The sequence below is a fragment of the Amia ocellicauda genome, chromosome 3 (genome assembly GCF_036373705.1).
Source record: "Amia ocellicauda isolate fAmiCal2 chromosome 3, fAmiCal2.hap1, whole genome shotgun sequence".
NCBI lineage: Eukaryota > Metazoa > Chordata > Actinopteri > Amiiformes > Amiidae > Amia > Amia ocellicauda.
The window spans coordinates 34,566,814-34,589,748 of record NC_089852.1 but is presented as its reverse complement, the minus strand read 5'-3'; the positions used below and the strand labels follow the sequence as shown (position 1 = coordinate 34,589,748).

General features: G+C 38.9%; 1 protein-coding gene across 1 annotated transcript in view; it reads right to left on the bottom strand.

Moving 5' to 3' along the window:
• The window catches only part of zbtb20 (zinc finger and BTB domain containing 20), a 65,629-nt gene that overhangs the window by 12,256 nt on the left and 30,438 nt on the right, over positions 1–22,935 (bottom strand). The window contains exons 2-5 of the mRNA XM_066699132.1: positions 15,116–15,186; positions 9,136–9,252; positions 6,726–6,895; positions 643–2,262 (exon numbers count right to left, since the gene is read on the bottom strand). Of these exons, the coding sequence (XP_066555229.1) occupies positions 643–2,242 (1,600 nt within the window). The 5' untranslated portion in view covers positions 2,243–2,262; positions 6,726–6,895; positions 9,136–9,252; positions 15,116–15,186. The remainder of the gene's footprint in view (positions 1–642; positions 2,263–6,725; positions 6,896–9,135; positions 9,253–15,115; positions 15,187–22,935) is intronic.

The window sequence follows — 22,935 nt, the reverse complement described above, 5'->3', positions numbered from 1 at the left end:
ATAATTGATTTGAACAGCAAATCTTGTAACAGATGTATGTCCCAAACAAACTGCTAGGAGCAAGAAACATTTTTGTTTTCTTCAGCAATGCCAGTAACAGAAAGAGAATAAATAGATTAAAACAGTCCTAGTTTATTTGTTTTGGTATAAGCCGTGATAGTTGTGGTCAGTACTGCATTGTTTTACCCTCAGGAATAAATTGAGTTCTTTTCAAAGCTGTGTAAATGTATATGTTACCTGGGTGGTTTCCTGTTTATATTGCTGAATTTAATTGACAACTGCTCAAAACCTTTGCTTTGACAAGAAAAAGCGAGGAAATGTGTGTGATTAGCAGAAAAAATGAAAATAAAAGTGGTTAAGTAAAGCAGATGTGCCCTTTTCCTAGTTATAAAGAAGTTTGTTTTTTTTTATCTTTTTTTATCTCTGGGAGACAGATTGTAGAATTCTAATTGTAAGCTATTATATAACAATTTGAAAACGGTAATAGTATAAACATCCAACAAAACAACGGCAAGCAGTCGTGTTGAATGTTTCAATGAGATGGCCTGTGAAAAAGTTCTCAGTGGGCTTCTCTATGGTGTGTGCATCTTTTCAAGACAAATCATTAGCCGGAGGAGGAGGAGGGCCCGGGAGCCGACTCACCTGTGTGCACGAACATGTGTTTGACGTAGTTCTGTTTGGCAGTAAAGGTCTTGCTGCAGAGCGTACACTCGTAGGGCTTCTTCTCGCCCTGCCCGCCTCCCGTCGCACTCTGCCCCCCCTGCTGCTGAACCGAGGGCTGCTGGGCCGACAGTGGGGTGGAGAAGGGAGTCAGGCTGGGTGGCGGCACGGCCACGAACTGAGGCTGCTGGCCGCCCAGTGTCTGTGGCAGGCTGAACAGGAAGGGCTTGGCGCTACCCGCTGACTGCGTGGCAAACAGTGTTGGCAGGTACGTGTTCCCGGCCGTGCCGATGACCTGGGTGTTGCTGGTCAGGGTGAGGGGCATCCTCAGGTTGCTGGTGAGGGTGTCGGGCTGCCGCAGATAGAGCTGTGTGCTGGAAATGGGCTGCGATATAATGGGGTTCAACGAAGGCTGCAGCACCATCTTCTCGCTCAGCATGGTGATGTCCCCCCCAGTCTGGGAGCCCCCCATGTCACCGTCCATATCATTCATCTGCTCTGGGGAGGAGTCGTTGACCTCGATCTGCTGCGACTGCTCTCCCATGAGCTCGGTCTGCTCGGTCTGCATACCATCTGGGTTGCCCTCGCGCCCGAAGCCGGCCAGGTACTGCTGTTCCACGGAGTCGGGCTCGGTGCCGATCGAGGAGCTCACCCCGGAGTCGAAGCTCTCCCCTTTGGGCTCGCTTTCTGCGCCCTCGGCCTGATCCGTGTCCTCGGTGCACTCCTCAGACTCATTGCGCTCCAGGCCCTGCATCCGGTCCTGGCCGTAGCAGCCGTAGTCGTCCTCCGCCTCCTGCTTAATGTGAACACTGCCGGTCTGGATGCGCACGGGACGGGGCTGCTTGCGGCAGTGAGTGGTCTCGGGGGTGGACAGGAACCTCTCCATCTGCTGCGTTTTGTCGTGGATGCGGGCGATCCAGGCGGGGTCTTGCACGCGCTGGTCTTTCTGGAGTGACAGAGCAGTGTCGTAATTGCCCACGATGGCTCCTCCGTAGTAGGCACGCTCCCCTGTGCCGTTCTGCATGGAGATCCCAGAGCAGGTGTACAGGGAGGCGTAGATGCGCTCCAGGCTTTGCTGGGAGTGTGGCTGCGTGTAGCCTGACTCCGCATCACTGCTGGGCCCCGAGGTGCCGGATTCCGGGGTTCCCCTGGGCGTCTCCTGGCCAGAGTCGCCAGGCACGAGAGGGAAGCCCCTGGCCCCGCCGGAGCCCACGTTGTGAGAGACGATGCGGGTGCACTCGTCTATGACAGTCTTGATCTGCAGGATGCTGGCGGCCGTGAGGATCTGCAGGGCCTCTGACTGAGACACGCGCAGCACCCCGCTGTACATGAAGTCGATCAGCTTCTGGATGGACTGCACGGAGACCACAGAGGGGATCTCGATGTCGCTGTAGCCCAGGAGGAGCTTGTCCTGGAAGAAGGGGCTCCCTGCAGCCAGCACACAGCGGTGGGCACGCAGCATGCTTCCATGGATCCGAACTGTCACGTCACAGAAGTGGCCGCGGTTGCGCTGCTCATTGAGTGTCTCGAGTACAGAGTTGCTGAAGTTGTGGAGGTTGATGCTGTGAATGCGCTCGGTCATCCCCTTGCAACTGATGTCACCTGTGGAGATGCACAAACCCAAAAACAGAAAAATGAAAAACAAAATACAAAGCCAAAACAAAACTCTCAGCCTTTTTCAAGTAGAACTCAAGTAAAATAAAGGATTTTTTAATACTATTATAGTTTTTTTCCCCTGAATCCCAGGACAGGATATACAGAGCAACAAGGAACATACATATGCTAAAATAAATACATGCGCACATACATTAAAATAAAGAAAAACTGTAATCCCTATGGTACGCGTTTCCTTTATTTCAGGAGTTTTTACAGCAGCGTTAATAGATGTTTTTAACAGGCGTGCTTCGAACATCACAGCCTTAATCCCATGAACATCCCATTATGCTCTTCTAGCTCTGCTATGTTAAATTAGATTGATCTGGATTCAGTCTCTGAGTAATTGTAGTGACTTGAGTTGATTACTTGTGAAGTGCAAATAGACGCAGGACTAAACAACATGGTATGAAAAAGAGAAGAAGAAAAAAAAATGACCTAGGATAATAAGGAGAACACATCAAAGCAGAATACTAACAAACTGGGACAGCAAAGGTTTACATTGATGTTTTAAAAAAAGGACTACTAAGATTTCCTTTACTTTTTACTTTGGAAGCTGGAAAGTAGGCTGACAAACTCTTTTCACATCAATCTACTCATGTAGGGGTCTGACTCATTTTACAAATTAAGTTGGACTTTTTTAAACAAAAGTGTAATCAATGCTCAATTTAAATTCAGTTTTCAGTATTTCTTTCAAACTTGAAAAAGAGAGAAGTTTGTATGTGCTTACAATTCAGCTCTGTGGATATGTGTATAACTTACTTATCATCAATCGACTTCATTTTAATCCCAGGAATCGCAAGCACTCACACTGCTGTATAAAACCCCTTCCGTGAGCTTCATACAATTATAACACATGCAAAATTAGTGCTGGGAAAAAAATACAATAATAACGATGATGTGTGTAATTAGTCGTCAATTTATGCCTTTGTTGCTTTATGCCTTAATGAGAAAGGCAATCATATGCCAAGTTATAAGAAAGGGAATACAAAAATTGTGATCATAGAATATAATCCCTATATGGAATCTGAAATAGCTCAAATATTCAACAAAAAATGAATAAAAAAAGGACAATAACAGCAATTACACATACGTCTTTTAAAATACAAATGTATATTTAAAGAGCATTCCACTCCGTTATTAAGATCTGATATCTCTATTACAGTCAACTTGAAATAACAGTGCTTCAGCACTTCTGGAGTGTCAGGGTTTCCCTGTCTTTGTGTCATGGCAGCTTTGCTCATTAAAATTTAAGTTTTTGAAAGAAGAGAGTTCTGTCCAGCAGACTCGGCTGCTGCCCGATTCCACTTACTCTTTTATCTGCATAAAAAAACTGGAATCTGACTTGCACTGTGCTGCAAACAGTCAATAGGATCAATGCTGCTAAACCTAATAATAAGAAGATGACGACGAAGAAGAAAAAAACCTTAAAAACAGTGAGAACATTTTAGGTTAGAAACCCACTAATCATCTCTCTAAGATGTATCCTTTCTTTGTCTTAGCCTGTATAAAAACTTGATGCTACTTGTCCTGAAGTACACGAACCTGCCTCTTATAATCCATTTAATCTGAGCACATCAATCACTGGCCGACTTCACAGGCTTCAGAATAAAGTAATAAAAAGTGATAATGAAGTGAGGAAGGCCTATTATTTCCTTCAAGATATGTGCTTAAGCACCATTGGTTGGCTGTTTAATTAGAGATTCATTTTAATAACTACAGTGCCTTGCATGTAAAAGACTAGCATCTGGCCTTGCTGGGAGAACATTTTAAAAATAAATGCCTTGGGGGTTCATATCATTTGCCCTGTGATCAATAACACCCGGGCTTACTGCGGCAGCACAACCTGCTGCCTAAATGCTATAAGTGCGGTTTCAGAAGGCAAAGCCATTTAAAAACTTTCAGTGTGTCCTTCGAAATCCCCAAACAGAAAACATTTGTGGTATTGATTCCAAGAACTCTCTGTGCACAACAAAGACCGCCCATCTATCAGATGCTTTTGTAGGATTCACTTTGCTTCTCCTTCTGTTTGGATGGAAAAAGGACTTCATACAGATAAACAATACAATAAGAATATTTTATTTTAGGAGGCACAGTTTAGCTTGTTATGGTATCTTCCTTTTTTACCCATGTAATTGGGAGGTTTTGTTTCTGTTTAGAAATTTGAAGTTCAAGATCCACAGCAGAACAAACGCGTTGAGCCTTTTATCAAAAGCATTTTAAAATCAAGGGGCCAAAGGTGACTCATTTGTATTGTAGATTGTGCCACATATGAAGACTTAATTTAATTTAATTGAACGACAATCTGAACACACTTATACACTTCAGGTATGAGCAATCATTCAGTACTTAGCAATGCACACAAGGGAAAAAGGGAGTTTGCAAGAGGATTAAAAATAAATTAATAGTACAGAACTGGCAAGTAGCAAATTACTAAGAAGTTGGAGTTGTGAATGTATTATTCTTTAATAAAGTTACTGCGTCACTTATTTTATTAAGGCTGTTCAGTGCGTAGATTATGTGTAACTGAGCTAAGACTGGGGATGTGTAAATGCTGGACTGGCACTCCACAGAAATTAATGGGTTCAAAGTTCACACCTTAGCTGAAATCTTCAGTTTTCTGTAGGCAGAGACTAAGTACATATAGTATAATTAACAATATTTATTAAATTAAACGAATCCCTGAATAATGTTTCAAATGAGGGAGAGACTACTTTCAACCAAGAGTGTTTGTATGTGAAGTCTGTGTGCCTGTGGAGTTACAATAGTGTTCTGACACCTCAAGGAAACTGCAGCACACCCTAACGCGATTCTACTGTTCACTTAATTGGACAGAAATAGACCTCTCTGATTAAGGCGAAAAAAGGGGAAATTTATCCCACACTGCAGAGGAGCGGAGTGCACTTGAAACATGCCTGGGCATTCATCAACCATTTGTGAGGATCAAAGAGTAATCTGGAACTGATACCATAACATCCCAACAACATAACTAATCTTCCTCTGAACAAATAAACACACTGGTCACATGCTCAGATAGAAACTCGTCCCAATATGGAGTTAAAGAGCAATCCCAATGGCGCTGTTAATTAGAATGAGAGAATTACACAACCATGCCCTTACACTCCAATTCCACCGAGGAGACAGTCATCTTCATGACACTTTACCTCACCGTGCCCCGGGGTGCCGGGCAAGAAGAGCACTATACTTATACAAGAGGGACATGAATGGAAAAATACCCCATAAATGACTGGTTAGAAATCTGTATAAATGCCTGTGTTGAAGAGTTTTGGACGAGAAAGTGTGAGAGGTACTTTAAGCTAATACATGAATATGCTTGTTAGTTTTTTAAATTGTTCCCCCCTCACCATGAATGCACTCTATAAAGAAGGATTCACTGATGGGGTGATAGATTGACAGACTGGTTTCATGGACAGGGAAATGTTTGACCTAGTTCCCTGTTCCCTGTTCCTGATTAGGAAAAGTCTTGCTATAGCTGGCGATTGGAGACACTGATTGCTAGATTGGTCCTGTACTGTGTGGTTGTCCAGTGACGAGCCAGGGCTGACCTGTCTTTTTAAACGGTCACGTCACCTCCGCCCTGTGCTCTGTGGTACCTGCTAGGGCCCCACTGTGACTTAGTGTCATTCCAGCGTGGAATAAGCAGGGAGTATTCAAGAGCCACGACATCAAATGTAAAATCTCTCACAGTGAGTGCTAGCAAACGGGAAACCAGTCCCTTTGTTCAGCCATAACCTACATGACATTTCCCAAACTTTCATCAAAATCGCTTTCCATACATTCATTTAGTCAAGATCAGCCCTAAAAGCTGTTTGACATGTGAAATGGCTGGTAATGCATTTTCAAGCTGAAAGGGGTGCACCACTCTAATCTCACCAATTAGTACCATTATATCCTTTCTGGTTTACTTAGGAGGCTGACATATTCGACAAAAAGGCATTTCATTTTTTTTTTTGGGAAAGATTTAAAAAAAAACCCAAAAAACAGCTCAAATGGTACATCACCTTCTCTCCTTCTTTTTTATTTCTTCAAAAAGTGGGATTAGTCCATTTCCTTCTTCAAGTGATGCCGTTTAAGAAATATATTTACTATGCCATATGCTTCGTATAAACTTTTGAAAGCCATGTGCTCTGGGTGCTAAGCAGCTCGGCAGGGGAAGGAAAGTACAGCGTGTACAGCATGCATAGCTGAGCTGACTCTGAGCATGGAAAAAATGACAAGGGGTTCAGGACATTTACAACAGCACGCTTATATATGGGTAAACATGGCGATTCACTGCACGTAGGACGCCGTCTTCTCAAACGGCGGAGCACAGCACTTAGGGATTCAAACAACCTAAACACAGCCCTTCAGGTGGCAGTTGTCCCTTTTTATCTGGTGAGGAATATACTTACAGTCAGATGACGAGGTGTTGGGTATGTGATTGTGAAGCTGGTGAGGACGCACTGGACGAGCTACAGGTTCCTGCCAGAGGAGGGCCAGCGCGGTACAGATTCTGCCCAAGTGAGTAATCTCATTCTTCTCCGCAGATACCAAATGTCTTTCAGCTGCTGCGTGGTTTCTCCTGGAACACAGAAAAGTGGGACTCATTAAAACAGAGCTTTTATTCTCTATTTCATGGGTCTTTCCAGAAAAAAGAAAAGAGAACGCAAGAAAAGAAAGCAGCCACCCCTCCGACAGACTACAGCTGCTTCGACCAAAAGCAGGCTGAATCCCATACCTAACCTGAATGCGCTTCGTTCCCAGAGAAACTCTGCCCATACTGCCACCTGATTACCATTAGCAACATCCGCAGCTCACAGCATATAGAACTGGCTTTGCCTTATTTAATTTTTTGGGGGGAAACGGAAGAGAAATGGAAATCATTAACAACCTAATAAGACTGGAATGCATACTAAATGTGCATTAGGGTATATGGATCATTTAAGGACAAGCTGTCTGGCTTCCAAATCAGAATTGTGTTTAATAATTTACAGCATTTTAGTGGATTGCTACAACTCCAAAAAAACAAAAACATAAGAATACTACTACAAAATAAATAAAAAGGGTACATGTTGTGTACCTTGATACAGGCAAAACATTTGCAGACTTGACCAGGGGAACTCGGTGAGAACTCATAAAGCATGTTCCACTTTGCTAACTTCGCTGAACAACTTTGAGAGGGGAAATAAACATAGTTGTAAATGTTACAGATCCAGAAATGTTTAAACTGCCTTTTCTGGGCTATTTAACTAACACTGTAGAAGATTTATGTGCTTACATTCTTCGTCTTTTTATCTCCTTTTTTATTAGGGAAAACAAGAAAAAGAAAATCATCAACAAAAAAACCCAGGTGTTTGAATCATGACCTGTGACCAGCTCCTATTTTCATTCAGTTTGGGGTTGTATGACCGCTAGTTAGGAGCTGTTTGGCTGAAGAACTCACAACCGAGTCCAGGCAAAGCTCTGCTACTTATAATTAAAAATCAACAAACATACAACAGGAAAACAGCCTGTCCCGACGGAAGTCTTCCAAACCACTGGCCTGAGGACCACACCCAATTTGGTAACATCTGTCTCAACTTCCTGTCTGCTTTATAGTGACACAAAGCCACGTGTTAGGAAAGGATCATCGCGAGAGCATTTCAGAAACCGAGCACAGAACATACCTCGGTATATGAGCAGGCTACATGACTATTTTTATTTGCCCTGGCCCACCACTAGAGAGATTCATTAGCCCTGACTCAACCGTTTGTTCTCGGTTTTGAAGGAGACACTGGATGCATGGTGAGACACCAGGACTAACAGAAAATGTTTAAAATCACACCATGCTGTTTATTTTTAAATTGGAATGATATCCATGTGTCTGTCTATCCATACAATGCAGATGTGTGATGAGAAAGTGCTAGCAAGCTGCGCACAGTAGTATTTTAAACAGCAGATGAGTGTAGGTGATAGCAGTTCTCCTTCACTCAAGGAGAAAGTGATGAGGGACACTGAGAAAGGAGACAGAATTCATCTTCATTAATTTAAGTGAAACTTTTAGCTGTAATACTTTAATTTGAAAAAGCCCAGTGACTACATTTACATTTACATTTGATGGAAGAATCTCCCTAAGATACCAGACAAACGAAAGCAGACAGCTCCTTGATTAATTAGAAATAAATCTATAAATATTAATGATACACATTTTCAAATAGGTACAAGCAGAGAATGCAAGACACAAAAAAAAAAGCTCAAAAACAAATGACAGGAGCAAAGTGCTTTCTATAATTGATGTAAAGAGTCTCTACTAATACAATTCTTCGATGTATTACACCTTTTTGCTTTTTTCTTCCTTTTAAGAGTTTTGTGTGATTCCACATCTAGATGAGGTTCAAAATTATTTACTGCACAACAGGATTTTAAATTATCTTCTCTTCCCCCCACATCTTCACAGTAAACCACTGTTCATAATTTATGTTCGACAAAGTGAATGTCATTCGTTAAATATTCATTCACCTTAATTAGTGTATTTCTTTTCAGTTGCATAGATTATGATTGCCGGAAGATTTTTTTTTATTTTTTGTACCCCCCCCCCACCCCCCACCTGCACATGCATTTAGAATCCAGTTGGGCAACTTTTTTTGATTATACATTTACCAATCTTTTTTAAGTAAAGGAAGAATTCTATAGACATGTTTCGCTTCATTCTCTAGTGCCGTACTGATAAGCCGGGAGGCAGGGGATCAGGGGTACATCATAGCTCTCAATTTTCCCTCTCCTGCTGCTGCTAATGGGTTAATTAGCAGAGACTCATGCCATGCTGACAAGAAAGGCCCTTACACGGTGTGTCAGTGTTTGCTGGCGGTCTGTAGCTCACTCTTCAGGCAAGTCAGTCCATGTGTGGGGTCTGCAGCAGATCTTCATTGGGGCAGGGTATTCACAAGTAAGACACCAAACCTGAGAATTAAAAATGCATTGACATCAACAGACAAGTAAAAGAAACATCATCCTTATAGTTGCCTTGCTTCTCGGTCTACGGTGTCGCGCAGGGAACTAGCAAACACACAGGAAATGGTGGCCAATACAAATATGACTCTACTTAAAATTACTAATAAGCCAAGTTTTCAAAGGATTTGTGGCTTATTTTATTTTACTGTTACCCATAAAAAAAGGACATTACTATTATGTGTAACCCATGCGGCTCAGATGGATTGGTTATGAGTGAACAGACAATATTCCTGGTACAGTGATTTAGCTTCAAATAGAAAAATCTGAAGATCATTGAAATTACATTAACAAGAAAACAAAACCCGATCCTTCCTTCATGCCATTTTTATTTCATTAAACATGATGAATGATTTATAACTCTTTCTTCAGTGAAAACATCCTGCTGAGCTATAGCTTCCATTGGACGTGTCATTTTTGGGATACAAAAACAATATACAGCATGGTAAGTGGCAACATGTTGTTTTTAATTAATGTTACATATATATTAAGCACAGCATGTCTCTGCATTTTTGCTGTCATCTCAACATAGAGGGTACCAGCAATGCCAGTTCCCTAGTCTGTCTCTAATACATCTTGGAGGCTGATTCGGTTCGACTAAAATATAATGCGTTCTCTTATACAGCAGGAATAAACTGAAGTCAGTTATGGGGGTGCCAGTTCTATCTGGCACCGCCATACGCCTGTATACTGAATATCAAATTTTCCTTGAGTGTGCCGTAAATTATTGATTTAGAATCATATTTATAATATACAGTATGTGGTTTTCTGAAGTGCAGCAGTGGCAGCTTATTAAATAATACATACAGACACCTCCTGCGGGGATATTTAAATATCTGCCACAGACAGAAGGCCTGGTTGCACCTTCCACCCAAAGTCACGCATTTCAGCACTGCCAACAGATTCTGTGACTTATAGCTGCTTCATAATTACTGTTGAATCAGTGCCATGATTTATGGAACCCTGTTTTCTAGCTAGGAACATTTGCTGGTACACATATATACCCTTAAGAAACAGACCAGTTTCATCAGCACTAGGAACAGAATTGCACACTTTATGTACAGCAGAAATAAATCTTGCGTACAGTACACAACACTGTGTATTGTCATATTTTATTTAATATATACAGTGTGAGCAAATCATGCCTGATGAATAGAACTAGACAGTTCATATACATTTCTTTATACGAACTGAAGATAGATTGTGCATGCCTGATCAGTAAGTGTACACCTGTCATACTCCATCAATATCTCCAACAGGGCTAGGCAGAGACATACAAGCAGCTCTGTACGGTTTCTGTTTATTTCACTCAGGAGAACCCTGGAAGGAATGGAGACAGAGTTATATCGCCGACTGCCTGGATTACCTAGTTAGCGTGGTGGAATTTTCCTGTTATTGTTAAAAGGTAAAATCTACCATGCTTAACCCGGGCCTTTCTGCAGCCTGACAGAAACTATATTCACACAGCAGACCTAATCCTGTTCAGAGAAGAGGTAAATACAGCAGAGGGTGATTTACCCCGGCTGACCTCTTTCACATAAACAGAATTGGGCTTGATTTTAATGAGGTCACCAACCCTCACTTTTAAAATGATGGAGGGAGTGTATCACAACATCTGGTGAATATGTTGGGAGCAGGACTTGTTAATTCTGTAATTTCCCAACTTGACGTCTGCAGGGTTTTCACTGTTTAACAGAATGTATTTCTGGCCCAGGCATCAAGGAGAGACAATATTCTCTCTACTGGTTCACAGACAGCTCATGAGAGCACATTGACTCCGACACTAGAGATCACCTGTAGCCAGTGGACACCAGTGATACTGATGTCTTTAACTTTCTGCGACCATCCTTTTTCAATGTGTATTTTTTAATGAGCCCCTAAAACCAAGGCTTTCCAACACTGCTGCCACAAGTTTTCCTTCCAACTATCAACTGCTTAAGTGAACATTTTAGCTTATTTATTATTCATTATTATATTTCTTAGTGGACAACTTACAAGTGTTACAATATATCACATTATATTTTTACATACAATTATCCATTTATACAGCAGTTTTTTCTTTCTGCAGAAATCTAGCTACTGCACCTTGCTCAAGGGCACAACAGCACTGTTCCCCACCTGGAAGTCAGGAGTCCAGAGACCAGGCTGCTACTCCACACTGCTGCCTTGGTGCTTATTTAGTCAAGAATGACATGATCTTGTATCCCTGACTGAAGACACTTATAAAACTAGGTCTCTCCAGAAGCAAGGCTGGAGACCTAATCACTAAACTAATGAGCCTTTCCCGGTTTACCAGCATAGCAATTGCCCGGCCACACACCGCTTTGGATTGCTGAGGAGCAATCTTCCCAACAAAGCAGTAAACACACGCCTCTCTCATGGACTGCAGTGCGAGTGAGTCACTTCCATACTCTCCTGCTATGGCAGTGAAATTTAAAGCCCATCTACTGTACTCCTGGGACCCGATTGTACACATTCTAGTTCAAACTACTTTCTCACCATGACACTGTAACAGAAAGAGTGGAGCAAACATGCTAATCATACCATTCACTTTTCACTAACCGAAACCATTCCTGGTTGTATAAACGATGCCACATGATCCCACTGTGTGGACAAGGAAGCCTGATGTCTTGTTATAACCCTTGACTGTGAAAGATGATTAATGATGAACAAACAAACATTGTAGTTTGCAGAATGGGGACAACCAAAAACTTTGGTTGAATGTTGTAATAATCAATAATCCCTCCTTGAACACCCATTAGTATGTATGTAAATCTGTACATGTGAACTGAAATGTCTGCACATTTCCTAGTGACACTTTATAATAGCTGTGAAGTGTGAGGATAAGTTGAATGCTGACTACAATATAGACTCTGTGATGCAGAAAGCCAGAAAGGGTCAACTGTGAGGACCCAGAGCACCCGAGGGAGGGACAGTGGACTATTTTCTAACTGAAGCGAAATCGAGGCCGCTTTGTATCCTTACATGAACCGTGAGACATATGCCTGATGCACTGGCTGAGCATACAGAGCCATTTAGTAACTGAACTTGTGACGTCCTGTTCTACCATTGATGCAAAGAGATGTTTGGGGATTTTGTTTCTGGATTTAATAACTGCAGTTTGACTAGCAAAATGTACCACCCCCACCCCTCCCCGCCCCACACACTTTAAAAAAAAAACATAAACTTCATATTGTTTTCATGATATTATGGTTAGTTAGTTTTATTGTTTATAAAATGTGCTGATCTAGTAGTGTCACCAATTCACAAGATGTTCTCAATAAATGCCAGTAGCTCACTGACAGCAATGACAGCCTAGTTGATATACTTTTAATCCCAGTTCTACCTTTTTCGGCACAAGTACATTTAGTTAGCAATTGTATTGATTCAAAATTTTTATAGGACATTCCCGAAACTATCTGATCACATTGTCCTGTTTCTGAGGACCAAAAACTCATGCTAGTGCTGATAGGCCTATTCATTGTTTTCTGTTTCCCTGTGGTGCACCTGTGAGAGCCAAAAAAACAAAGTGAATATGTATCGGTGGTGGTGTCACCCAGAAGACTGCATGTTACAATCAGACATCATCTGCCTGAAACCCTGATTTGCCTGTAAAGAGCAAAAAAATAAAAAATGAGGAGCTTAAAATCAGGCGCAGGGTGTAATTCCCAGCTGCAGAGGTGTAACAGAGAGAACACGGTGTAAGCAAGGACTCCGGTTCTGAATGGGGCCTTTTCAACTGTTTTGGATGTGACACTGAAACGCTCTGAATAATACAGTGCAGTCATTGTATTATATAATGTATGTTTACTGTAATCCCAATGCTTTTTTGGCTAATAATAGCTTCCTATTTCCAGGTAGAAGAGATCTGGCACAACACCAGCCCGTCCTGATTAAAGGCCTGTATTCATTGCTGCTGGTAACATTCTGATGAATCATTTCCCTGAAAGTCACAGCGAGTTCTAAGACTCCAGCGCTTTGACACAGACAGGAGAAAAATCCCTCCCTTTCCTATAGCAAGTGCAAAGATAAAACGCACAAAGGGAACAAGAATGCACGTAAATCCCTATCTGATAAAACTTTCAGTTTGCATTCAAGCATCAATGTTTTTTTTAAATATGTTCGTATGGACCTGGTGGAAGGTCTCCTCATTAAAAATGGAAGGAATGCTTTCCTTTCTTGTCCTTTTCCATTGACGTTTTGTTAATTTAATCATATTTAAAATGCTGCCTGTCTGACCTCTTTATTCCTCACTGAAAAGTTACACTTTTATGAGGTTACTTTTTTCCTAAGTTCTTTTTCCTTTTCTGTGTTTCAATGCAGCACGGCGTTGGGAAGACTACTGCCAAGCACAGAATTGACAGATGACAAAAAGAGTCTTCAGACATGAAACAGCCTGAAATACCTTGAAGAAAAGCACAACGCTGCAATTTAAGCCAGCATTTTTAAATCTGCACTTCTTTAGAAGCTGGGGTATAAATATAGAGGCAGGAATTTGAAATTGGAGATAAAAAGCTGCTGTTTCAGAACCTTTAAGGGAATAGGTTCAATAAATCCCAATCATTTTCTTGATTTTCAAATCTGTAGAAGAATGGAAAGGGAAGTTGGATGAAAAGAAAAACAAAAAAAAACAAAAAAAACTTTAGGCCCTAAAACTTTTTTGCATTTGTGTTCAGCAGCCTCGGTACATTCTGCGATTAAAAAAATATTAAGATGTGTTTTAAAAAGCAATCTCACCGAGACTATGATCATGTGCTCTTAATTTGTGAGTCACTGGACTTTACACCAGCAGCAGTACAGTACGCATGCTGTAATGTCGCAAAGAGACGTCACTCGCAGCACTTTTTTCAGAACCACTGCCAGAGAACAGCATTGTGATCAAACTTCAAAAGGCACGGTGGGAAAAAAACTGAAAAACACAAAGAGAAACTCTCCCCTCTCTCCACTCCACGTACACACACACTCCTCTGTAATATGCAACCATTAGCAACCTTCAGTAGTATACGGCTGTATGGTTTTTAATAAGAACATAAATTTAAACATTTTAATCATCTTTTAAGGAGATAGAAATTAGCAGTACTCAGACAGCCAGTGTCAAGATTAAGAACTACCCCCACTTTAGATATTTTGTTCTGGTGCCAAGAATTGGAGTAAAAAGCAAACAACCAAAAAGCCCTTACTGAAGCTATTCTGAAATGATCACACTTATCATCACAGTGTTAATATGGTAGAAGTCTCATTTGTGCTGGCACTGTGCTCATTAACTAGTTACCTCCTGGAGCATTTCCAAAGCTATGGCATACACTTGTAGCTGTAGTTTAAAGTATCGACACCTTCCATTTGAAACAATGGTATTAGGTTATTTGTTTAGTTTAATTAATAAATAAAAGGTTTTTAACACTTATGGTAATAAACTATAGACAGATCCCAAGAACGCCCCCACAACTTCCAGTGCATAGTAGTAGTAGTAGTAGTAGTAGTATTTTCAGTGTCACATTTCCCAACAGAAAAGGTTTCTACAGACATGAGCTATTTAAACCTTAGTGTATGTTAATTAGTAAAACAAAATGGATCTGGCTCTTGGTTGGTCTCTAAGTAACAGCTGATGTTTAAGCAAAACAAACAAAAAATAACAATGAGCAATTCACTGGAAGGATGAATTAACTTTTCTCTGCAATTGTATATATTTTCTGTAAGTGTATTTTAAATATTCTAGAGTAGACTGACGTCTTTCATTTATTTCTGATAGTGGAATTAGAGAATGACATGGTCTGTCCTGTTTGAAATGTAATCATGACAGAAAGCTCTGGCATACCTTCGCAGATGTTTACTCCAGTGTTGTGGAACTGAACAAACTGGCTCAGGGAATCATGTCAGCTGCAAGTCCTAGGAAACAAAAAGAGACTAAATTAGTAAAGCAGCAAACTAAACAGGCAAACTGGGAAATAAAACATTCAGACAATACTATATGTACTATACTAAGTTCCACTCACGATCTACATTAGCTAATAAAACATATAGGCCCACAATATTCCACGTTTGACCTTGATGTACTCTAAACACACACGCTGAAATGTCTGATTAGGAGTGTTAACTTTGGCAAGAACACAGACAGGGATTAAACCATTTACAATACATGCCCTTGCAGGTGAATCCACACCGCAAATAAATAAACACCTTATCGTTTATGGGCATTAATGTATGGAAATTCATGTTTTTTTTTGAAGAATTGATTGGTGATATCAGTGGGAAAATATTTTGATAATTTTTACAGCAATACAGTGAAGAGCATATTTTTGTCACCCCGTTATGACTCTGGGCTCCAGAAAAATCTGGTTATAAATCTATATACAGCTATGAAACACATAGCTGCAAGTCTATAAGTACATCTTGAGCTATAAAAATACAGTTATAATTCAATGCTTTGACGTCAAAATGTCATAATCCTCTAGAGATTATACTTGACCTTTGAACTTATGTAAACAAACAAACCAACTACTCTCCCTCTCACACACCACTCCAACTCAGAGACAACCTGTTGTTTACCACTACCAGACAACACCAACACTAGAGAAATGTTAATTTACGAACAAAACACGAATACATTGGAAAGAGCGCTGTATAAATAAGACTGGAGAGTGTTTAAACTAACGAGAACTCCAGTATCTGTTGGGTGTTGTTAAAATAAGCTCTCAGTCTGTGAGTGTTTACAGCTGCTGTCATTTTGTTTCATAATAATAATAATATATTTTTTAAATGAAACGCAGGATGACAGCAAATATGAACCTGGCTCAATCCGTGACATTTTTAGGGTCAGCAATATCTGTTACAAAAAATAAAATGCATACAAAATGACAAACACAATTGCATCTCAAGGGCCTGTGACAGTGCATACATCACTCAAGATTTGTTACAGTTGTGGTTTATGATGATGTCACAGAAACCCCAAATAGACAATTATTGCGAAAGTCACAGAAACCCATACTGATATGTATTAATATTCAATATACAGTCTTATATAATTTTAATTTATATTTTATATACAAGAAAGATGAAAGGAGAGCACAAAAACAGGAGGGGAGATATCAGTAAAACTAATAACTAAAAATAAAATAAAACATTTGAACCTCAGTTTTGCATAATGGAAATGCTGTTCTCTTAAAGGTCATTTTCATTATGTAATATATTTTTTTCGACAGCAGTCTTTAACTCTTTTCAAATTACTATGTTTAATAAACTGAAATGTAAACTGAAAAGGATGCTTTTGGAGGAAAACAAAAAGCAACGGTAATGAATCTGTGCTTTCTGAGGTCTTGAACTTGTAAAATAGCTTATTTAAAAAACCTATTCCAGAAGTCAGAACCTTATCCTATGTATTAAAATGGAAAAGAACACAATGTAACCTTTGCTCATTAATTTCTTGCTTAACTTATTTTTTTCCCTGCTTTCCTTTGCCAGCACATCTGGCTTTCTGCACTACATTCGAAAGATGCCACAGAAACTTGTATTCCAACTGGCCATTCACTTCCCGTTCAGATTAATTTAAACGCATTCGTTTGGTGCAAGTGAAGCAATTTTTAATTTTCTCTAACATTTTCAAGAGTTTAGGTTATTTATGGAAGTTGAATATATTTTATTCACGGAAATAAGACCTGAGGAACAATTTGGAACATCTGGGAAATGTTCTTATCTCTTTAAAAAAAAGTATAGTATGTGTTTTGTTTTTGGAAAACAAGCTGCATGACTTAATTGAAGTGAAGATCCCATTTTGTTTCTGTTATCATATCCAAACCCTTACTTAATAGCTAGAAGTGGATGTTAACCAACAAAAAAACAATACAAAAAAAGTATTTCACGATTAGAACATTAGAAAAATAAATACATCCAAAGCTTTTAAGCCTGAAGCCCTTGAATGGCTTTAAATTCTACATTTAATTTCGAAGGACACAATCAGCATATTTTTACGTCACTATTTCCACGTGATTATTGATGAAAAGCAGGAATACAGGCTCTGGTGTAATCCATATGGTTGGAGACCTGACCTGTGACAGATGCAGGCAATCTCCCACTTCCCTTGGCCGCAGGTTATGATCTCCTCCCTGGTTAAAATCTTTCTGGGCTTTGGTCTTTGATTTCCCCCCCCCTCACATTTTATTAGTGCTCCAACAATCCACACCTCTTGTTGCGAACTCTGGGATGATCCCTGGGGATACCCATTTATCAAAAACCATGGCACTGACAACCCTCCTGGCTGGCTGCCCGATCCTTCTAAACTGGAAGCAATCTGCCCCGCCCACCTTTACACATTGGATAAGGGATGTAACACTTCTTTCACTTAAAACAAATCTCTATTGGGAACCACAGGCAAATTCTACTCAGCCTGGAAGCCTCTCAAATTATTTTGACCAACTTAAGCTACCATCTATCTCTTAAAATACTCTTTGTCTCCCCTAAGGGATTCACCAATGACAGTGGCTTCCATACAGTTTCTTGTTTTACATGTAAAGAGTTCTGTGTGAGGGTGACTGTATCTCAGTCCTGCTGAAACTAACCAAAAGAAAAATACATAATTAAATTAACTAATAATATACATTCTTTCTTTTTAGTTTCTTCAATTGTATAAACCTTGAAGCACTGCACTATTGATAGTGCAGGCAAAATCACTGGATGGGTTTTATCTAAGATAAAGATTAAAATTCTATAACTGATAGTAGTAGTAGTAGAAATTATAATAATAATATATATTTAGTATTAGAGAGAGCGAGAGAGAGAGCAAATTTAAAAGGTAAGAGATATAAAGATATATATGTTAAAAGCCCAGTCTACCTATCTGGCCATCAATTTGGGAAGGTGAGAGGACAATAAATCAGAAAGTGCTTTGACAGACACCTCCTTCAATGTTTCTTGACAATGTAACCCCACTGTCATTTCCTTAGTCAGAACTATCACACACATTGCGGCAGACACGTACAGTATCATCAAAATAATTTATGTATCTTCAACATGTGCCCTTTTTCCTTATGCGCCTTTTTTTTTCCGTCTTCTGCAACACGCTGTGGAAGATAATTCTAGCTATGAAATTCAGCACCGTTACGTTCCAGTTCATAATATTTCAAATGCAGCTCTTGGGTGTAAATAAGTAGATTTATTAACACTGGAGAAAATGAATATCCTTTTATCACAAAGAGCTTGACATCAAAACTTAAAAAAAATAATTTTCAGCACAACTCCAGGATAAATTGCATCTTTGTCTTTGTCGAAAAATCTTCCCAGCTGTCACCGATGCATTTTTTAACCTCTTCAATAGAAAGCACATCACGGACTGCTGTTATACAAAAACATAAACCAAAAAACTGTCATGTGCCTGGAATTAATAAATAAAATACACGCAAAAACAAAACAAAAAAAATAAAATATATTTGCTTAATTTGTAAGGCAAAGCTAATATGCTATCAGCAGAAGAGGTTGTTATTTTGTGAGAACAGCGGCACATTTACCACTACAAACTTTTGTCTTTTTTTTTTTGTATATATATATTTTATACTGAACAACCTTGACAGCCTGACCAGATACAGCTCATGAAGAGCTAATTTGAATGAGCACCACAGCATTCTGATAAAACCATTGTAATAACACAATACACTTGTTTTTTAGGCTAATGAGATCATATATACATGATGTATTCATGGATAAATATACCTTTGCTTTCCATTCTCATTGTACATATTCCTTGTACTGAAATACACGACAGTCGGAAAATGTTGGTTAAGCGTCATACATTTCTTAAATACAAGACTATACAGTGAATAGGTGAATATAGCCATCAATCTACTTATAACAGCATGGATATTTTTTCTCCTTTGAAATTAGCTCCTACTGAGCACTAGAATATACAAGCATTAACTAAAATGGATTTTACTTTGTGTTTTCCAGCTGTCTGACTACTAACAAACCATTTTTTAAGACACACTAAAAATCCTTGGTTATGGTAATAATAATAATAATAATAATAATAATAATAATAATAATAATAATAATAAATAATAATTCTGAAACAGAATACATGAAAAAACTAACAGTGCAGGGTGGTTATAAGAACTATTTTATCACACTCATTGAAAGCTTTACTGAAGAGTAATCATACTCTTAAGTTGACATACAACTTCAATATAATTTATTTTCTTCTCCACTCAAAATACAATAAAAGAGATGCCGCACCTCAGATCCACACACATAGGGCAGAAACAGAACCACCCAGAAGCTGCTATTATTATCTTATAGTGAACTATAACTGAACAAGAATCTGGGGTGTCTTAACGAAGAGGCCACAAGACTGTGTTGGACAAACACACAAGAAGAGGACAAAGTAAACTACTTCAGCATATTATGAAACATTCGGTAAACACCGTGTTTCATAATAAAAGTGGCACAGGGATGAAAGACATGCCTTCAGGGCACTGACGGCTATATCTATTGCCTTTTGGACCAATTAGTGCTAGATTTGGAGCCTCCTAATCCAAAAAGGAAGCACATATAAACACTTCTCTTAGAACTCCATCACTGCTACGTCTTTTTGTGTGTTTGTTTTAAATACAGATCAATTTTAGGATTTTGAAAAATTAGATACTAAATGTATACTAATGCATATATTCTTTGCAATTAAGGAAATGTAAACATGTATGTAAAATTATTTTAATTTAATTAAGATTTTTTTCTAAAGCATTTGCATCTCCAAATACCAATTTCACAGGGGTTCAGCCCAGCTCTATTGTCTGTGTGTACGTGCGTTTCCAGTCAGGCCTGACAACTCCTGCTCACGCACTGAGCATTATTGATATTTTGGAGTAGCCCCAATAAGGTGCACTGAGCTTCTGGTAACCATGGAGATAACTGGTTTGCATTTGTCTCAGGAGCCCAGGAGAAGGAAGAGGAATGAGAGAGTCAGACGACTAGAATTTCAACAGTCCCCTAAAAAATTGCTCGAAATAGCCAAATTGGTGTTTTTGTTTGTTTGTTATTTAAACAACTGATATCTGCAATACAAATGTAACATTATGAAATGCTTAATGCTGTATATGTGTTCTGTGTTTTATTGTGAAATACAAGATATCTTATGTTATTACAAAATCTTAAATTGAGAATTGTGGCTCAAAAGTCTGTATATATATATATATATATATATATATATTTTTTTTTTAACTTGACATTACTTTGCTTTGTGATTTTTTGGTTTAGACTTATGGCTACCTACCTAAATATTCCCACCTCAGCCTTTTCTTAGTCATAGTGTGCTTAGTGAGCTTGAACAGTACCTGTGACAGGGTCAGATTGGCAGGATGGAAGGTTTTGGCAGTAACCCACAAACTTTGCGGGAAATGTTTGTTATTTTTACCAGAAATGTGCGGATTTATTTGCTACTTGCAAAACAGTCTACAAGTCTTTTTAAAATATGTGTATTTAATTATTGTTTTTAACCTTTTTTTAAGCCATACCATACCACTAAATTCACATTACGTAACTAAAAACACACAAAGATATCCAGCAAGATTCTCCATTACAGAATTCCTACAATGTTAATGTTTAAAAAATAAATGGTGTACGCAGTTCATATAAATACAAGCCGCAACATAACAAGCCCAACCTTCAGTAAGGAGAAATAAGATATATTTTAAGAAAATATGGAAAATGACTAAATAACTCTGCATATATTACAGAATTGTACATAATGCACTTTGGGATTTTTAAACATACACACACACACACATACACATGCATATGCACATCTTAGAGGATAGTCAAGGACAGAAGGAAGAGAGGGCCCCGTCTACTTTTCTGATGGCTACAGAAGACAAATGCTGTCTGTTCGGCCCAACAGTCTCAGAACTGCCTGTCTGCTTCAAAACATAGAATCTGTGCCTGTGAATGGAAGAGCACAGACACTCGAGGAAGAAAGGAACTGTATAACAGTCTTGGTTGGAGTCAAAAGTTTGACACAATTGGAGATGAAATGACGACGAGCACCTGACTGTCAGTGAAAGGCGAGCTCTTCACACAAAACCTTCTCTCGGTTATGTACACAGACACACAGGCTGCCTTTCATACACACAGTTTATTTGCACCTTTAAGTAACACACACATTTAAATGTAATCAGTTAAGACACACTTTAGCTGTAGGATGTTTGAATTCCGTGTCAGAAACTACTAGAAAGCGAGCTCTATTGTAGCTTAACGCAGAGAATGAAATGTCACCATCTATTTGTGTCTTTTTGATGCTGTGTGGCAGCAGAATTAAAAACAAACAAACAAAATGACACAAACAAGCAGACCAAAAAAGCACCTATTTATGACAGACAGAAAGCAACCATGCTTACATTGTGTGTAAATAGGGTTATAGCTGCAGAGAGGTCAAAATTGTAATGTTGAAATTCAATCCTAAAGCAGAATCACTATGACAATTAGGACAGTTTCAGATTAAGCTGCAACATATACTCACAAATACCTATCTATATCTATCTATCTATATATAAGTATATTTTAATAAACAATTTATATTAATCACCAGATAAAAATGGTTTTAAATGAAGGCTGTGTATCCTTTCAACTACCACTGTATGTATGGTTCATATTCATACTCTGCACAAAATCCCTATAAAGTTCTGTTGTAGTGGTGTAAGACTTAGACATGGTTTTAGCTTCAGGCACACCCTCCTATTATCAATCACAGCTTTAGGTGTATTGATTTACTTTTAGATTACACTCAGATAAATCCTTTGGCCTTGGACTAATGTAACCTAATAAGATGGTATTTAGCCTCTCCCGTCCAACAGCATATTCACGTCTACGTAGACAACCTCTGAATAAACAGGAAAATACTTAATATTTTTACAGAGTAACAAAGAAGAGTTTGTCAGTGTTCCTTAATTAAGTCTACAGCAACACAGGTGACATGGTAGATGACAGATGACATGCCAGTTCAACAAAATATAATTTTAAATATGTTCAAGAACAACAAACAATTCAATTGCTAGAGGATTTAACTGGACAAACACGTCTTAATATACAATACAAAACAAATTACTCTCTGTAACTTGGTTTTTGTGTTTTAGTTTTTGTTGCCTTATCACCACTGAATCAGCATGATCACAATAACCTGAGCTTTATATTTAAAAACACAGCCTTCAAAGTAAATGAGAACAACACCACATTAAAAAAAAAATTCACAGTACATTCTAAGAAGAAAAACAATTGCAAATATTAATTTAAAAAATACAAATACTGCTGGCCTTTTATTAGAAAAATGTATTAGGTCTCTCAAAAACTGTAAATACATACAAAACATAAAATATAAAGGATTAGAGTCTGTGCATCCTATACTGAACGCAGAGCAAATCTTTCCATGTGTAATACCATTCAGTCCAGGCATTTTGATAGTCTCATTCCCCCCTGCAATTCTGGAGCTTAAATGCTGTAAGAAAGTAAGGGGATGCTCCCTGGCTGCTCTAAATGTACTGACATTGACATGGAAAGCCATTTTTTGAAAGTCAGACATCGGTGTGCCTTTATCAGATTGTACAGATTACATTTCTATTTTTTTTATGTGGATGTTTATTTCAAATAATGTTAATAAGAAACTAG